This window comes from Thalassophryne amazonica, unplaced genomic scaffold (assembly GCF_902500255.1).
Source record: "Thalassophryne amazonica unplaced genomic scaffold, fThaAma1.1, whole genome shotgun sequence".
In the NCBI taxonomy this organism is placed as follows: domain Eukaryota; kingdom Metazoa; phylum Chordata; class Actinopteri; order Batrachoidiformes; family Batrachoididae; genus Thalassophryne; species Thalassophryne amazonica.
The window spans coordinates 1-19,957 of NW_022986427.1; the positions used below are offsets into that span (position 1 = coordinate 1).

The 19,957-nt window shown below is 45.0% G+C and overlaps 1 protein-coding gene across 1 annotated transcript in view; it reads left to right on the plus strand.

Annotated features, from left to right (window-relative positions):
- Positions 1-6,283: 6,283 nt before the first annotated feature.
- Positions 6,284-19,957, plus strand: part of LOC117506193 (piezo-type mechanosensitive ion channel component 1-like) — a gene marked incomplete at its 3' end in the record, with an annotated part of 33,849 nt that continues 20,175 nt past the window's right edge. The window contains exons 1-2 of the mRNA XM_034165692.1: positions 6,284-6,472; positions 7,976-8,128. Coding sequence (XP_034021583.1) covers positions 6,413-6,472; positions 7,976-8,128 — 213 coding nt within the window. The remainder of the gene's footprint in view (positions 6,473-7,975; positions 8,129-19,957) is intronic.

The window sequence follows — 19,957 nt, forward strand, 5'->3', positions numbered from 1 at the left end:
GGCAGATTGAGGAGTGACAGGAGGCAGATTGAGGAGTGACAGGAGGCAGATTGTGGAGCGACAGGAGGCAGATTGTGGAGTGGCAGTAGGCAGATTGAGGAGTGGCAGTAGGCAGATTGAGGAGTGATAGGAGGCAGATTGTGGAGTGACAGGAGGCAGATTGAGGAGTGGCAGTAGGCAGATTGAGGAGTGATAGGAGGCAGATTGTGGAGTGATAGGAGGCAGATTGTGGAGTGATAGCAGGCAGATTGAGGAGTGGCAGTAGGCAGATTGAGGAGTGATTGGAGGCAGATTGTGGAGTGATAGGAGGCAGATTGTGGAGTGATAGGAGGCAGATTGAGGAGTGATAGGAGGCAGATTGAGGAGTGATAGGAGGCAGTTTGTGGAGTGACAGGAGGCAGATTGAGGAGTGGCAGTAGGCAGATTGAGGAGTGACAGGAGGCAGATTGTGGAGTGATAGGAGGCAGATTGAGGAGTGATAGGAGGCAGATTGTGGAGTGACAGGAGGCAGATTGAGGAGTGGCAGTAGGCAGATTGAGGAGTGACAGGAGGCAGATTGTGGAGTGACAGGAGGCAGATTGAGGAGTGGCAGGAGGCAGATTGAGGAGTGGCAGGAGGCAGATTGAGGAGTGGCAGTAGGCAGATTGAGGAGTGGCAAGAGGCAGATTGTGGAGTGGCAAGAGGCAGATTGTGGAGTGGCAGGAGGCAGATTGTGGAGTGGCAGGAGGCAGATTGTGGAGTGGCAGGAGGCAGATTGTGGAGTGATAGGAGGCAGATTTACAAGTCAACTTGTAAATCTGTTACAACCTCAAGTCTTTACATTGGCTCCCTGTTTTTTACAAGATAAATTACAAAATCCTCGTGCTGACCTTTAGAGCTCTACATGGGCAGGCACCGGAATACATTAAGGACCTGATCCAGCCTTATGTTTCCAGCAGGAGTTTGAGGTCTTCCAATCAGAACCTGCTGATGGTTCCCCGAACTTGTTTTAAAACTCGAGGGGACAGATCTTTTAAAGCTGTGGCACCTCACCTCTGTAATGAGCTTCCCTGTTCTCTTTGCTCACTGGATTCTGTGGATGTTTTTAGACAGCAACTAAAGACACATTTTTTAAACTGGCATTTTAGTGTCAATTTATTTTATTGTTCTATATTTGTATGTGTTGTTTTTATTGTCTATATTGTGTGAAGCACTTTGTGACCTTGGTCTGTGAAAAGTGCTATATAAATAAAGCTTACTTACTTACTTACTTACTTACAGATTGAGGAGTGGCAGGAGGCACATTGAGGAGTGGCAGGAGGCAGATTGAGGAGTGGCAAGAGGCAGATTGTGGAGTGACAGGAGGCAGATTGAGGAGTGGCAAGAGGCAGATTGTGGAGTGACAGGAGGCAGATTGAGGAGTGGCAGGAGGCAGATTGAGGAGTGGCAGGAGGCAGATTGAGGAGTGACAGGAGGCAGATTGAGGAGTGGCAGGAGGCAGATTGTGGAGTGGCAGGAGGCAGATTGTGGAGTGGCAGGAGGCAGATTGAGGAGTGGCAGGAGGCAGATTGAGGAGTGGCAGGAGGCAGATTGAGGAGTGACAGGAGGCAGATTGTGGAGTGACAGGAGGCAGATTGTGGAGTGACAGGAGGCAGATTGTGGAGTGACAGGAGGCAGATTGAGGAGTGACAGGAGGCAGATTGAGGAGTGACAGGAGGCAGATTGAGGAGTGGCAGGAGCCAGATTGTGGAGTGATAGGAGGCAGATTTACAAGTCAACTTGTAAATCTGTTACAACCTCAAGTCTTTACATTGGGTCCCTGTTTTTTACAGGATAAATTACAAAATCCTCGTGCTGACCTTTAGAGCTCTACATGGGCAGGCACCGGAATACATTAAGGACCTGATCCAGCCTTATGTTTCCAGCAGGAGTTTGAGGTCTTCCAATCAGAACCTGCTGATGGTTCTCCGAACTTGTTTTAAAACTCGAGGGGACAGATCTTTTAAAGCTGTGGCACCTCACCTCTGGAATGAGCTTCCCTGTTCTCTTCGCTCACTGGATTCTGTGGATGTTTTTAGACAGCAACTAAAGACACATTTTTTAAACTGGCATTTTAGTGTCAATTTATTTTATTGTTCTATATTTGTATGTGTTGTTTTTATTGTCTATATCGTGTGAAGCACTTTGTGACCTTGGTCTGTGAAAAGTGCTATATAAATAAAGCTTACTTACTTACTTACTTACAGATTGAGGAGTGGCAGGAGGCACATTGAGGAGTGGCAGGAGGCACATTGAGGAGTGGCAAGAGGCAGGTTGTGGAGTGACAGGAGGCAGATTGAGGAGTGACAGGAGGCAGATTGAGGAGTGACAGGAGGCAGATTGTGGAGTGACAGGAGGCAGATTGTGGAGTGGCAGTAGGCAGATTGAGGAGTGGCAGTAGGCAGATTGAGGAGTGATAGGAGGCAGATTGTGGAGTGACAGGATGCAGATTGAGGAGTGGCAGTAGGCAGATTGAGGAGTGATAGGAGGCAGATTGTGGAGTGATAGGAGGCAGATTGTGGAGTGATAGCAGGCAGATTGAGGAGTGGCAGTAGGCAGATTGAGGAGTGATTGGAGGCAGATTGTGGAGTGATAGGAGGCAGATTGTGGAGTGATAGGAGGCAGATTGAGGAGTGATAGGAGGCAGATTGAGGAGTTTTAGGAGGCAGTTTGTGGAGTGACAGGAGGCAGATTGAGGAGTGGCAGTAGGCAGATTGAGGAGTGACAGGAGGCAGATTGTGGAGTGATAGGAGGCAGATTGAGGAGTGATAGGAGGCAGATTGTGGAGTGACAGGAGGCAGATTGAGGAGTGGCAGTAGGCAGATTGAGGAGTGACAGGAGGCAGATTGTGGAGTGACAGGAGGCAGATTGAGGAGTGGCAGGAGGCAGATTGAGGAGTGGCAGGAGGCAGATTGAGGAGTGGCAGGAGGCAGATTGAGGAGTGGCAGTAGGCAGATTGAGGAGTGGCAAGCGGCAGATTGTGGAGTGGCAAGAGGCAGATTGAGGAGTGGCAGTAGGCAGATTGAGGAGTGACAGGAGGCAGATTGTGGAGTGATAGGAGGCAGATTGAGGAGTGATAGGAGGCAGATTGTGGAGTGACAGGAGGCAGATTGAGGAGTGACAGGAGGCAGATTGAGGAGTGACAGGAGGCAGATTGAGGAGTGACAGGAGGCAGATTGAGGAGTGGCAGGAGCCAGATTGTGGAGTGATAGGAGGCAGATTTACAAGTCAACTTGTAAATCTGTTACAACCTCAAGTCTTTACATTGGGTCCCTGTTTTTTACAGGATAAATTACAAAATCCTCGTGCTGACCTTTAGAGCTCTACATGGGCAGGCACCGGAATACATTAAGGACCTGATCCAGCCTTATGTTTCCAGCAGGAGTTTGAGGTCTTCCAATCAGAACCTGCTGATGGTTCTCCGAACTTGTTTTAAAACTCGAGGGGACAGATCTTTTAAAGCTGTGGCACCTCACCTCTGGAATGAGCTTCCCTGTTCTCTTCGCTCACTGGATTCTGTGGATGTTTTAGACAGCAACTAAGACACATTTTTAAATGGCATTTTAGTGTCAATTATTTTATTGTTCTTATTGTATGTGTTGTTTTTATTGTCTATATGTGTGAAGCACTTTGTGACCTTGGTCGTGAAAGTGCTATATAAATAAAGCTTACTTACTTACTTACTTACTTACAGATTGAGGAGTGGCAGGAGGCACATTGAGGAGGGCAGGAGGCAGATTGAGGAGAGTGGCACGAGGCAGATTGTGGAGTGACGGAGGCAGATGAGGAGTGACAGGAGGCAGATTGAGGAGTGGCCAGGAGGCAGATTGTGGAGTGACAGGAGGCAGATTGGGAGTGGCAGTAGGCATGATGTGGAGTGGAAGGAGGCAGATGTGGAGTGACAGGAGGCAGATTGAGGAGTGGCAGGAGGCAGATTGAGGAGTGGCAGTAGGCAGATTGAGGAGTGACAGGAGGCAGATTGTGGAGTGATAGGAGGCAGATTGTGGAGTGACAGGAGGCAGATTGAGGAGTGACAGGAGGCAGATTGAGGAGTGACAGGAGGCAGATTGAGGAGTGGCAGGAGCCAGATTGTGGAGTGATAGGAGGCAGGTTGTGGAGTGACAGGAGGCAGATTTACAAGTCAACTTGTAAATCTGTTACAACCTCAAGTCTTTACATTGGCTCCCTGTTTTTTACAGGATAAATTACAAAATCCTCGTGCTGACCCTTAGAGCTCTACATGGGCAGGCACCGGAATACATTAAGGACCTGATCCAGCCTTATGTTTCCAGCAGGAGTTTGAGGTCTTCCAATCAGAACCTGCTGATGGTTCCCCGAACTTGTTTTAAAACTCGAGGGGACAGATCTTTTAAAGCTGTGGCACCTCACCTCTGGAATGAGCTTCCCTGTTCTCTTCGCTCACTGGATTCTGTGGATGTTTTTAGACAGCAACTAAAGACACATTTTTTGAACTGGCATTTTAGTGTCAATTTATTTTATTGTTCTATATTTGTATGTGTTGTTTTTATTGTCTATATCGTGTGAAGCACTTTGTGACCTTGGTCTGTGAAAAGTGCTATATAAATAAAGCTTACTTACTTACTTACTCACAGATTGAGGAGTGGCAGGAGGCACATTGAGGAGTGGCAGGAGGCAGATTGAGGAGTGGCAGGAGGCAGATTGTGGAGTGACAGGAGGCAGATTGAGGAGTGGCAGGAGGCAGATTGAGGAGTGGCAGGAGGCAGAATGAGCAGTGGCAAGAGGCAGATTGTGGAGTAACAGGAGGCAGATTGTGGAGTGACAGGAGGCAGATTGTGGAGTGACAGGAGGCAGATTGAGGAGTGACAGGAGGCAGATTGTGGAGTGGCAGGAGGCAGATTGTGGAGTGGCAGGAGGCAGATTCAGGAGTGACAGGAGGCAGATTGAGGAGTGACAGGAGGCAGATTGAGGAGTGGCAGGAGGCAGATTGAGGAGTGGCAAGAGGCAGATTGTGGAGTGGCAGGAGGCAGATTGAAGAGTGGCAGGAGGCAGATTGTGGAGTGACAGGAGGCAGATTGTGGAGTGGCAGGAGGCAGATTGTGGAGTAGCAAGAGGCAGATTGTGGAGTGGCAAGAGGCAGATTGTGGAGTGACAGGAGGCAGATTGTGGAGTGACAGGAGGCAGATTGTGGAGTGACAGGAGGCAGATTGTGGAGTAGCAAGAGGCAGATTGTGGAGTGGCAAGAGGCAGATTGTGGAGTGACAGGAGGCAGATTGTGGAGTGGCAGGAGGCAGATTGTGGAGTGGCAGGAGCCAGATTGAGGAGTGACAGGAGCCAGATTGTGGAGTGACAGGAGGCAGATTGTGGAGTGACAGGAGGCAGATTGTGGAGTGGTAGGAGGCAGATTGTGGAGTGGCAGGAGGCAGATTGTGGAGTGGCAGGAGGCACATTGTGGAGTGGCAGGAGCCAGATTGTGGAGTGGCAGGAGCCAGATTGAGGAGTGGCAGGAGCCAGATTGAGGAGTGACAGGAGGCAGATTGTGGAGTGACAGGAGGCAGATTGTGGAGTAGCAAGAGGCAGATTGTGGAGTGACAGGAGGCAGATTGTGGAGTGACAGGAGGCAGATTGTGGAGTGACAGGAGGCAGATTGTGGAGTAGCAAGAGGCAGATTGTGGAGTGGCAAGAGGCAGATTGTGGAGTGACAGGAGGCAGATTGTGGAGTGGCAGGAGGCAGATTGTGGAGTGGCAGGAGGCAGATTGAGGAGTGACAGGAGCCAGATTGTGGAGTGACAGGAGGCAGATTGTGGAGTGACAGGAGGCAGATTGTGGAGTGGTAGGAGGCAGATTGTGGAGTGGCAGGAGGCAGATTGTGGAGTGGCAGGAGGCACATTGTGGAGTGGCAGGAGGCAGATTGTGGAGTGGCAGGAGCCAGATTGAGGAGTGGCAGGAGGCAGATGCAGCTCATGGACATGTGTCCATCAGTTTCTGATTCACACATATACAGAATGTGGTGAGAAGTTGTTGGTTGGTACACGTCATGAATCCGGCAGTAATTTTGTGCATGTGCTTATTTTGTGCCAAGAGTAAGAACATTTCTGTGCACATCTGAGTGAATGAGGCCCAATGTGAGGATGCTAAGATAGCTTCAGGCCATATGTATTTGGACAGTGACAGTTTTTGCCATGTTGTCTCTGTGTGGCACCACAATAGATCTGAAATGAAAGAATCCAGATGTTCTTGTAATTTTGACTTTCAGCTTCAGTTGAAGCAGTTTAACTACTAACCATTTAGGAACGTTACTGTTTTCCATCTGTTCTTCTCCTTCAGGTTTCAGAGCATTTACAGACCTGCTCACAGCTTCTTCAGTGATATTCTCCACGCCGAGTATCGAGCTGCAACTGATGTCTACGCCCTGATGTTCCTGACAGATGTCATTGACTTCATCATCATAGTCTTTGGCTTTTGGGCTTTTGGGGTGAGTGCGTTTGGATGGCTGATGGGATGATGTTGGAGGGGTACACGTGTAGAGGATAGCAGATGGGTGATGGTGAGTATCGTTGAATCTCGAGGAGCTGCCACTGCAGCATGTGAGCTACAGCATCAGATTTCTTCTGCCTCTGCATGTCATTGCACTCAGTCATCAGACTTCACCAACCAGTTGTGATTGCAGTAAGTAGACGTGGAAGGAAACAGGAGTGCAGGGGAGGAAGTGAACTGTGTTTCCACCATCCAGACACAGAGTTGCTGCAGCCTGGCCTGGGTGGAACGTGGTATAATCCTGCAGCTTCTTTAAAATCCTCTTTCTGTCCAGGTTGACTATGTGTGACAGACCTTCAGTCCACAAATGCGCAACAGACATTGTTCTGTGTACATGCGTGAACGTATCTCACCTCTATCCTCAGTCAAACAGAGAAACACAGTAAGGTCAGTTGTGTTGCAGTGAGAACAAATTACTGATGATCGGCTCAGAGAAGTGGCTGAAACAAAATGGAGCCAGAGGGCCTCTTGTTGGGGGTGAGGTTAAAGAATGGGAGGACTTGTTGGTCCCACATAAATCCCACACTCGGTTTTTGGTATGGGCGAACCGGGCAGCTGCCTGGGTCGGCATCTTTTCATGATATATGGGGAGCAGCACAAGCACTTAAAAAAAAAAAATCTGTGTGGCAAAACTGTTATATGACTGTGTGAGGAATTGACAGATCGGTTCCCTGCAGCTGCAGGCAGGTGCCCCTGCATGCTGAGGTGCACAGAACAGAAGCAGTGTGAGAGGTTTGTCAGTTGTTTCCTGCATAAATGGGGAAAGGCGAGCTCCTCCCCGGGCTGTGCGGTCTGCTCCGCTTGGCTCCGGACGGCGCGCCCTGCTCCCTGCCCACCAGAACCCTGCTTTCCGGCTCCACAGCTTCTCCTCTCTGGCAGGACAAAGTCCACTTACTTCTGCAGCACAGAACCAGAACTCTCTGTGCCATCCAGCAAAGGAGGCAGGCTGTTTTGTGCAAAATTTTGTGTTGATTTTGGGGGGGATTGGGGGGGGATGATCAGAGGGGGTCTCTAATTCAGTGTTGAAGTGCCACTGATTGTCCAGTCAAACACTCCTGCTCCCACAGCTTCTTGTACAGACGTGGCACAAATCAAGGTGACTGACACCCCGGGGGAAAGTTTGAAAAGTAAAACTTAATAAAACCTCAGAAAAGCCAAAGAACTTTCAAAAGACAGTTGGTATACTACTCCTGTACACAGAACGGACAAAACCCACAAAGACCAACTTCCCCTCCATAAGTCTCGCCACAGCTGCGGAATGTATGGAGCTCCGTTATCTTGTCTCTAGCCAGGTCCCTTTGGTTTCTGTGGAAACGTGCACTGAGACGGCTGATGACCCTTCTGGACCCTGAACAGAATTTTCCGGTGTGGATGATGGATGCCTTGTTTGAATGCGATACTTCAGAAAGTGTCCTGATTCTCATCTCTCTTTCTCCTTCAGAAACACAGCACAGCAGCTGATATAGCTTCTAGCTTGTCAGAGGACCAGGTTCCTGAGGCCTTCCTGGTGATGCTGCTCATCCAATTCAGCACCATGATCATTGACAGAGCGTTGTACCTGCGTAAGGCCATCCTGGGAAAGCTCATCTTCCAGGTTTGACGTGCACGGCCGGTTGGAGACATGCCAGTAGATGTGGACATGAATGAGACGAGTTAACTGCTTCTCATTCATGTCATTTTCATGACTCTATGTCTGTGACCATGGGTCATCACCAGAGGAACAGGCGGATCATATTTGTATTGCTCACTTGATAAATGCGGTATTTTTATGTGATTTTAATTTTTTTTGTAATGCTTCCATGTCCTTCCTGATATGAGGCAGATTCCCACAGCTTTCAAAGAACAGCTCCGTAGCTCGGTGGTAAAGTCGCTGACTGGTATTCAAAGCTTTTGGATAGCACAGGTTTGCATCCAGTGGGTCGTTTTGTTTTTTTTGTTTTTTTTCACATAAGCGGCACGATGTGGTCCCACAGGTATCGGCTGTTTTTATATTTCCTCCACATAAACAGCATAATGTGCCACACCTGGCACTGTGTGTTCCTGCCTGAAGGACACCAGCGCGTGCACAAACTGTTGCACCGGGTTCATGCATGCCTGCCCGTTGGCGCGATGTTTCGTGGTGCGCTCATTTCGAACTGTTTCACTGTTTTCGTCCAAACGCCATCCAGACTTCGCACTATGTGTGAAGGGGCCCTAAGCGATGTTATACGTGTCTCAGTCAGAGAGAAAAAGAGTAGAATCAGTCGGCTGAAAAAACTGCACCTAAGGCATAATTTGTCAACATTGAATCAACAAGAAAGCAGAGAAATTACTAAGGTGATCGTCATCTGCTAGCCCTAAGCTTCAGTAACAGACCCAGAATTTACCTAAAGTTGAGGCTGAGACCTGTTCCATTACTATTAAAGTGAATTTCAAAGGATAGGAAGCATAGTACCATACTATGCCAGTATGCTAGACATATGAGAGGAAGAATAGATGCGTCTAAGTCAGTGACCTACAAAAAGAAAAGAGCAGCATCAAAAACCATGCTTATTTACAAATTCCCCAGAGGGTCCTTGAATTGTTTGTCGTGGCCTGTTGACAGGGTGATGCGAAGACCCAGTGGGGAAGAAGATCTCAAACTTGACCCCTGCCACTTAGCCTCCATGAAAGCCGCTCTCCTCTCAGCCACTGCGGCGGTGTAGTCAAGGAAGATTCTCACTTTCTTGCCGTGAAGGGTCAGTGAGGTTCTGCGGGCAGCTTTACGAAGCACCACCTGTCTCTCTTGAAAATAGTGAAATTTCACCACAGTAACTCTCAGAGGTTCTCCTTCACTGGGTGGTGGTCGCAGGCGTCGGTGGACCCGGTTCAAAGTCGGAGTGAAGTCGAGACCCAGTAGCTCCTATAGTACCTTAGCAATAGTATCTGTAGGCCATTGTTGGGTCCCTCTTTTGTCCCAGCAATGCGAGCATTACATCAGCGCTGCCATCCTTCCAGGTAATCTGTCCTTAATCATAACATAGCAACCTCCGACTTCAGCCAGCCAACATCCCCCTCCATGTCCGCCGTCTTATCTGAGTTCATGTTCATTTGTCTTCCAAAGCTTTCACACAAGTCTCTTGTGTCGCCATGTCCCCCCCTTATAGAGTCTATTTTGGGATTTAAATCCAGCGTGCATGTGTCTGCCACAGTGTCTTACTCGCACTGCTAACGGTGGCAGCCATCACTTCAGATAAGTCCATAGCTTCATCGTTCGAGGCTCTCGCTGAGCCTGAGGTTTCAGTGGTCTGGTCTTACCGGGTCTATTTTTGTTCATGGCAACTTCTGGACTGTCAAAAATGGAGTGTAAAGTTGGGAACTAAGAGGTTTGATGGATCAGTATTGTGTGAATTGACTTCTGGATGGCGGAGAAGCAAACAACAGCATGATTTTTTAGCTCCCAGATGGTCTAGTCACCCCCGACAATTAAAATGTTAAAAGGAACCTACCAATATCTCTCATAGTATGCCAGTGGGTAATAAGAGAAAGACGAGAGGAATTAGGCAAGAAATCGCGAAAGAAGTTTTTTCACTAAAAGAAGTGGACGGTGCTAACAAGCTAACAGCACACAAAGCTATGGAGGCTATGGAAGCTAATATTCTTACAGAGCTGAAAGAAATTCAGACCAGTTTGAAAAAAGAAATCACGGTTAAGACTGGACTTATAGGACTTCCGGTGGTGCGCAACGCGGTATGGCCGCATAAAAGTGATCTCTGGCATTAGCCTCATATTTCCCCCGACTCAAGATCAGCATTTTAGGCCAAACTACTAAATTCTATGATAGGAATGAGTGGGGATAAAAATAAGAAGGGAAGATACGGTCGACGGAACATTCCCGATGGTAAAATGGAGAACGAAGCCACAGCTGGCGTGGAAGGCTCGCTAACAGCGGGACAAGATGGCGAACGAGGCGAGGGCCTGGATGTATTCCGCGGCGCTGTGGGTGATGTTTTTGCGACTGAAATGGCCGTTCTCCGAGCCAAATTGAAAAACGACTTTAAGGAATTCCACACAGAATTTCAGGAGGACATAAAGAAACAGATGGTCGATTTTACAAAAGAAATAAATCAAAAACTACGAGACACTGCAGACCAAGTGGACCAGGTGACCGAGCAAGTAAAGCAGGTGGAGGACACCATTGCGGATTCGGAGCTCTGGGACATTGGAGTCAAAAACACCCTCATACAACTACTAGAGAATCAGCGGATTTTGCAGGACAAGGTGGATGATTTGGAGGGGCGTGCGAGGCGGAAAAACATCAGGATGTACGGCGTCCCTGAAGATCTAGAGGGCACGTCCATCGCTACTTTTGTTGAAAATCTTATTAAAAGTGAGCTGGGCGCTGACATCGGCCTGGACCGAGCCCTCGGCATTGAACGTGCTTATCGTGCATCAGGAACGAAACCATCAGCAAGCGCACCCCCACGCTCAATAATAGTCCGCTTCCTTCGGCTCCCCGACAAAGAAAAGATCCTACATGCAGCTTGGAAAAAAGGGGTAAAGGTGCAAAATAAGCAGGTCTATTTTGACCATGACTACGCTCCAGAAGTGCAGAAAAAGAGACGCGAGTATATCCCCGTCAAGAAAGCCTTGAAAGGGAATGGAATTCGCTTTCAGACACCGTTAAGTAAGATGCGAGTGCATTATTCATCAGGCAGTGTGCTCTACAATAACGCGACTCAGGCTGCAGAGGACCTGCGAAAGCGGGGAATAACGGTGGACGAGATCAGTACGGGAGTCCGGACCAAAAAGATCACAGGAGACACCCTCGCGGAGTTGCTGCCGTGGGAGATGCAGGAAAAATCCCGCAAGGTTGGCTTTCAACAACATGTCAGGGAGAAACTCAGGGGATTCTGGATGGAACGGGGAAATGCCCAAACAAGCAAATGATGATGTCACCGGTTTCCACACTTTAATTCTGACTGGGCTAATTGTTCAGTTTTGGATATGGAGTGGTATCTTCCTTCTCATTTCATAAAGGAGATGAAATGGACACTATAATGCCCTCTTTGATTGATGAGGACCAAACGGGTTTTTTGAAAAATAGGCAAACCCATGACAATATTAGGAGAGCGTTGCATATCATTGAACAGACCAATAAGGGGAAATTCAGTGCAGTTATTCTTAGTTTAGATGCAGAAAAATCATATGATTCGGTATATTGGGATTTTCTTTACTTAGTAATGAAGAGATTTGGTTTCTGCCAGGAATTCATAAATTGTATCCAAGCCCTTTACTCGTCACCAGAATTAAAATCAGTGGTAGTCTTTCCAACCCTATAGTACTGGAGCGGGGCTGTAGACAATGGTGTCCGGCCAGCCCAAACCTTTTTAACTTGTTCATTGAACCTATAGCCCAGGCAATTCGTCAGGAGTCAGCAGTGAAGGGTATCCTAATTGGCGAAGAGGAGTATAAAGTGAGTTTATACGCAGATGATGTCCTCATCACAATCACAGATCCTGCCTTGGGCTTACCGGTGTTGATGATGATGATGATGAATACTTTATTGAGCAAGTTAAAAACATTTATACATTGCGAACATTCATCTTTGAAAATCCGTACATTACTACTCAAAGGGAGTAGAATGAAGTAAAACTTATATTTTCTACCCCCTTTCACATGTTTTATTTTTGACTACGCAGACAAGAATAAATAAAAAAATTCTGAGATCATATATATCTATATAAACACAAACCTTGCATTATACATATCAACATGTATTTACATAAATACACTACCTCTATACACAAATACCCTTGCATACACCAATACACACACTAGATTCAATTAGATTTGACATTATAACACTTTTTACCCACATACATGCACCCATGGGCACCCAGCCAGCCCATGCATGCATGCACGCACATTTACCTATATTCGATTAAACTTGATGATATATTAATTTTTTTTTTTTTCCCACACACATGTATCATGGGCAACTCGTGTGCATTCATATTTCCCATACGTTCGTCATGCCCAAATAATATAACAGTTTAGATCCACAAACATGCACACCTGTATGTATACTAAGAATTATGTTATTCAGTTTCATATTTTTTTAATATTTTGAGTTTTAAATTTCTTTTGAATTGATGTACTGTAGTACACACTTTGATGTCCTCAGTTAGGTTATTCCATAAATCCACCCCATGTCTCGTAAGGCACATTTGTTTCATTGTTGTACGAGCACACTGTTTTTTTAAATTATATTTGATGAAGATGCTAGAGACATATGGATCATACTCAGGATATACACTCAATGTAAATAAAACACAAGTTATGTCATTTAATTTTTCCCCGGAGCAGACTCCCCTGTCTAAATACAATTTTAATTGGAAATCAACTAGCATAAAATATTTGGGAGTAAATTTACCAAAAGACTTGTCCCGAATATTTGAAATGAATTATAGACATACAAACAAAGAGATATACAACGAACTCAGCACCTGGAGCCTGCTCCCCCTTGATTTCGGCAACAGAATACAGATTATTAAGATGAATATTCTTCCAAAACTATTATACTTGTTTCTTGCTTTACCTATTTCCATACCCGAGAAACAATTCCGGGACTGGAATAAACATATCTCGAGATTTATTTGGTCCAACAAAAGACCAAGGGTTAGGTTTTGTACATTACAGTTGCCGAGGGAGAGAGGGGGGTTGGCTCTGCCCTCTTTGAGGGATTATTATATATCTGCACAGGTGAAATATTTGGTTTGTTGGTGTAACCCATCCTATAGCACACGATGGAAAACAATCGAGATGTCTTTGTCAAGAATACCAATTCAGTCCAGATTGGGGTTTGTAACTCATGAAAAGGAATTTTTCTCAACAACTAGCCAATGGATCACCTTGGCACTAAAGGTGTGGGAGGAGCTGGTTAAGAAACTACAGCTTCAGGAAGAGATAAAAGTCCTAAGATGGCCAGCATATGAACCAGAGTTTTTACCCGTTGCTCAGGATAGTAGATTCAAACAGTGGGTGTGGCGGGGACTGACTGCCACATGCACGTTTATTAAAAAGTCTGGACTAATTCCCTTTGACACTTTGTGTGAGATTGGTGGCCTTAACAGACAAGATTTTTTTAGATATCTGCAACTCCGTGATTATATTGTTTAAAAAACAAGCAATTGCACTGACAGGGACCTCTCGATTGTTAATGTTTTTATTAATGCTTATAACCTTGGAAGTAACAAAGCCCTAATAAGTAAGCTATACCAGGGCCTAATTAAATTTAAAGGGAACTCCACAGATTATATAAGACAAAAATGGGAGAAGGAAATCAATATCGATATAACAGAGGACATGTGGATAAAGAGCTGGGAAACACAATTCACAACAACAAACTCGAACACCTGGCGGGACTTTTGTTGGAAAAACATCATCCGCTTCTTTATAACACCCAAACAAAAGGCTAAATTCTGTACTACCCCGGCTGTATGCTGGAGAGGCTGTGGGTAGGTCATGGCAGATCACGGACATATATTCTGGTCTTGCCCATTCATACAACCTTTTTGGACGGAAGTAACAAAAATATGCTCCAAAACCCTGGGCTTTAATGTGGACAGTTCATTTGTATCCATGTACTTGGGATGTTTCCCTGATGAGTGGGCCACAGACGACATCTACCTTCTGAAAATCCTCCTGGCATCAGCCAAGCAAGCCATTACAAAATGTTGGTTGACCAAAGACCCGCCCACTATAAGCCTTTTCATTTCCATAGTAGAGCACATCAAGATGATGGAAGCTATGACGTATACCCGCGGCTACAAGGCGACTTGGGAAAGAGACGCTGGAGAAAATGGCTGATCCCCTTTGACCTCACAATGTTGCATTTGTTATATGTTCAAAATACTTATAAATAAATAGTTATAAAAAAAAAAAGTGACAGAAATTCGCAGATCATTACTCAGTAATAAAATTATTGCAAAAACAAAAAAAAAAAGACTGGACTTATAAAGACGGAGATGTCTGATTTTAGAAATCAATCAATCAATCAAGTTTTATTTCTATAGCACTTTACAACAGTTTTCACTGAACCAAAGAAAAGAAATGGGGAACCGGCTCGACGATATCACAACGGACCTGAAAGACGTAACAAACAGGGTCGAGGAACCCGAGCAGAGAGTGGCCGACGCGGATGTCAAGGACGTACTGAGTCACACTCTCCAATTACAAGAGGGCCTGGACCTGGAAGCCTGCTCACGCAGGAACAAAGTACATATTCACGGGATAACAGAAGGGGAAGAAGGGGACAACTTGCAGAATATATTATAGAGAACTTTATAAAGTCTGAGCTGCCCCTCACAGACATGGGCATACAGCGCTGCCACCGCTCACTTGGCCCAAAACCGCCACCGAGCCCCAACCCCAGATCTATTGTCATACATTTTTTGGAATATAACACAAAGGACTTGGTACTTCGCTCTGCATGGAGTAAAAAAGAGATACATTTGAACGGAAGAGGAGTATATTTCGACCAAGATTATCCCAGCAATGTGCTCGCCAAACGCAAAGCATATAATGCCATCAGGAGGATCTTAAAGGAGAAGGGGCTTTGCTTTCAAACTTTATATCTGTCCAGACTACGGGTGTTTTATGAGAACGGCCCCGTGATTTACAACAATGCACAAGACGCATCTGACGATTTGAAGAAGAGGAACGTGATGGAAGTGGGACCGGAGAACCCATCGGAGCGTGCCTCCAGTCCAAGCCGGGAGCACCCCCTTGGTGAAGAACGACCGGGACCTCACGATGGACCCAGGAGGCACGAGTGAAATACATCCAGGAAAAACTCCAGGGATTCAAACGTACTGACAGCAGCACCTAATAACCTCTTTATCGAGTTCGAGAGAACGTCATTCCTCTAAAAAGCACAGAGCTTCACATCTGACTGTAACTCTGGGAAATATCATGTTTCTCCATGTGCGCTACCATGGCGGACGGAGGACGTTGGGCAGCACCGCGAGGGGCCCCCTGGGATCTCAGGGACTCTCCTCACTGTTTTAGAGGTTGATTTCATCCTCACATATGGAAGTTACGTATGTTATCGTTTCTAGTATGTAATTCTTTAGTTTTGCAGACCCATGTTTGTTTTTCAGAGCATTTAGAGATTAAAAAGTACATTGTATCTCATTTGAATGACGGAATCAAAACAACATTATAAGGTAATTACTCTTAATGTTAATAATCTACATAACCCCATCAAAAGAGGTAAAGCCCTTGCTAAAATGAAGCGAGAAAAACAAGACATAATTTTTTGGCAAGTAACACATCTTTCTACTACTGAACATGAAAAATTGCGCAAAATGGGGTTTAAAAATCTGTATTATTCTTCACATATAAAAGAGAATTCTAGAGGAGTGGCCATTTTACTCACAAATCAGTAACGAAGGACGTTACATACTAGTTAAAGGGTATCTAGACCATAAGGAAGTTACTTTGATTAATGTGTACAGACCACCTGGGAAGGACAAAGGGTTGATCAAGAAAATTTTTGATTTGATTGCAACAGAAACATCTGGGACACTGATATGTGGGGGAGATTGGAACATTCACTTAAATCCTTATCTGGACTCTTCTAGTAAAATTAAAAAGTCTCAACCAGAAGCAATATGTATTAAAAAAAAAATGCTTAAGCAATCAGGGTTGGTAGGCATATGGAGGGAGCTGCACTCACTAGACAAAAAAATACACCTTTTTTTCCATTTCACACCTTATGTACTCAAGATTAGATTATTTTTTGTGTCAAACTCAGATAGGCACAGAATTGTAAACTACTGTATAGGGGTGAGAGATATTTCGGATCACGCAGGGGTGTTTTTGACACTCCACCAGGACAATGATTGTAAAGAGACCCTATGGAGGCTGAACACTAGTCTGTTGAATGATATTAACTTTAAGAATTTTGTAGAAAATGAATTTAAAGACTATATGAATCACAATAAGGAGGATATCTCCCCTAGCATCCTATGGGATGCAGCAAAGGCAGTCCTTCGAGGGAAATTAATTATGTGGTCTTCACACAAGAAAAAAGAAGGAGAGAGTTATTTAAAATGTCTCACCACGAAACTAAAATCTTTGGAAACAGCCCACATGGAGAATAACGATATCGACACCCTATCAGAAATCAAAGAAGTACATCAAGCTTTAAACAGATTGTACGAAGAACATTTGGAATTATTATGAAAATGGTTCCAAATCTAAGAAATTCCTTGCTTGGAGGATACGTAAGAAGCAGGCCAATAGATTCATACAGAAGATTAGGAACCCAGTAGATAACAAGATATGCCATAATCTGAAAGATACTAAAAAATCTTTTGTGGCATATTATACTCAACTGTATGCTGATCCTCATACAATAAATTTACTCTCTGTGGAGGCATTTCTCTCTTCGCTGGACTTACCATCAATAGGAACAGAACAAAATAAAAAATTAATGCAAACTATAACTGTGGACGAGATTAATAACGTCATTTCAAAACTGAAAGGGAATAAAATGGCAGGTGAGGATGGTTACCCAGCGGAGTGGTATAAACATTTTTGACAGTTGGTAATACACCTGCTGGGGGATTGTTTTAATCATGTGCTTACAGCGGGGGAGATATCACCTTCATGGAAACGAGCAGTGATTTCAGTAATTCCTAAGGTGGGTAAAAACCAAGCTGAGTGTGGTTCTTACAGACCAATATCAGTCTTAAACATAGACTACAGGATAGTCGCAACAATATTGGCTAAAAGGCTTGAATTCATAATTCCCAAATTGACAGACACAGATCAAACAGGTTTTATCCAAAATAGGCAAACTCATGACAATGTGAGGAGGGCTCTCCATCTGGTAGACCAAATGAAAAATACAGAATCACTAATTGTCAGTCTCGATGCCGAAAAGGCGTTTGACCCGGTATGTTGGAATTACCTTTACTTAGTTTTACAGAGATTTGGCTTCAGTAGTGAAATCATCAGATGCCTGCAGTCGTTATATAATTCACCTGTTGCCAGGATCAAGATTAATGGCAATTTATCAGATACAGTGTGCCTGGAGAGGGGCTGTCGCCAGGTGTTCCCCCCACCCCTCTCTATTTGCACTTTTTATGGAACCTCTGGCTCAGGCTATCAGAGAACAGAAAGACATTATGGGGGTAACAATTAACGGGACAACACACAAAGTCTGTTTGCACGCGGATGACGTAACTTTGTCTAACCCTGACCTGAGTTTACCAAATCTCCTGTTCTTACTTAAGACGTTCAGCTTATACTCGGGTTACAAGTTAAATCTACAGAAGACCCAGGTTCTCATATATAATTACCAACCATCACCTGATGTTCAAAAAATGTCCAAATTCAGTTGGAATAATACTTCTAGAAAATACTTAGGAGTTCAGATATCTAAGGATTTAGCCAACCTTTTCGAACATAATTATGTCCCACTAACTTCAGAAATTAAAGCGGATTTACAGCGTTGGTCATTATTACCCATGAACATGCACAATTGGATAGATACAATACAAATGAACCTTCTACCAAGGCTTCTTTATCTTTTTCAGGCACTGCCTGTTCATGTGCCCTCCAAGCAATTTAATGAATGGAACAGGATAATCTCAAATTTTATTTGGAGAAAGAAAAAAACAAGAATAAAAGTTCAGACGTTACAACTCCAAAAGAACCACGGCGGGCTGGCTCTGCCACACTTGGAGGATTATTATAGGACAGCGCAGATGCGAATTGTGATTGGCTGGTTTGACCCAACCAATGAGATCAAATGGAAAGTGATAGATCAGTCCTACAGTGAGACACCCCTCCAGTCATTGCTTGGAGATGAATCTCTTATTAAAAGATACATAGAGACAAACCTGTTCCCAATGTGGATTAAAGTACCAATGAATGGTCTGATTTTTTGTTACCCCTAGTATTAAAAGTAGACAGTGTCATGACGCTGAAAAGGCCCAATGTTGGAGGAACTGTGGGAGTATTTCAGCAGGACATTATCACAATTTCTGGGAATGTACTAAGATCGCACCCTACTGGTCAGAGGCGATAACAGCAATCAATACCATAATGGGCCTGAGCTTACCCTGTGATTTTATTTTATTTTATCTATGCAATCTACCCCAAGGGTTGAGGAAATCCGACAGATATCTTTTCTTAATCCTACTAGTAGGTGCAAAGAAAGTCATAACTCCAAATGGCTGAGTGTGGATCCACCTTCATTGTTGGACTGGATAGAGGTTGTCAAAGAGATTCACACAATGGAGAGACTGACCTTTTCAATAAGACTTGCAGCTCACAAATCTGAGGAATACTGGAAGAAATGGGACATTTACCTGAATCAGAGGACATTGTGAACTTTGAACTATCTGTATGAGCAGTATAGGTGTGTTTTTTCTTTCTTTCTTTTATCTGATGGTTTTGCAATGGCTTATACATACACTCAACAAAAATATAAACGCAACACTTTTGGTTTTGCTCCCATTTTGTATGAGATGAACTCAAAGATCTAAAACTTTTTCCACATACACAATATCACCATTTCCCTCAAATATTGTTCACAAACCAGTCTAAATCTGTGATAGTGAGCACTTCTCCTTTGCTGATAATCCATCCCACCTCACAGGTGTGCCATATCAAGATGCTGATTAGACACCATGATTAGTGCACAGGTGTGCCTTAGACTGCCCACAATAAAAGGCCACTCTGAAAGGTGCAGTTTTATCACACAGCACAATGCCACAGATGTCGCAAGATTTGAGGGAGCGTGCAATTGGCATGCTGACAGCAGGAATGTCAACCAGAGCTGTTGCTCGTGTATTGAATGTTCATTTCTCTACCATAAGCCGTCTCCAAAGGCGTTTCAGAGAATTTGGCAGTACATCCAACCAGCCTCACAACCGCAGACCACGTGTAACCACACCAGCCCAGGACCTCCACATCCAGCATGTTCACCTCCAAGATCGTCTGAGACCAGCCACTCGGACAGCTGCTGGAACAATCGGTTTGCATAACCAAAGAATTTCTGCACAAACTGTCAAAAACCGTCTCAGGGAAGCTCATCTGCATGCTCGTCGTCCTCATCGGGGTCTCGACCTGACTCCAGTTCGTCGTCATAACCAACTTCAGTGGGCAAATGCTCACATTCGCTGGCGTTTGGCACGTTGGAGAGGTGTTCTCTTCACGGATGAATCCCGGTTCACACTGTCCAGGGCAGATGGCAGACAGCGTGTGTGGCGTCGTGTGGGTGAGCGGTTTTATGATGTCAATGTTGTGGATCGAGTGGCCCATGGTGGCGGTGGGGTTATGGTATGGGCAGGCGTCTGTTATGGATGAAGAACACAGGTGAATTTTATTGATGGCATTTTGAATGCACAGAGATACCGTGACGAGATCCTGAGGCCCATTGTTGTGC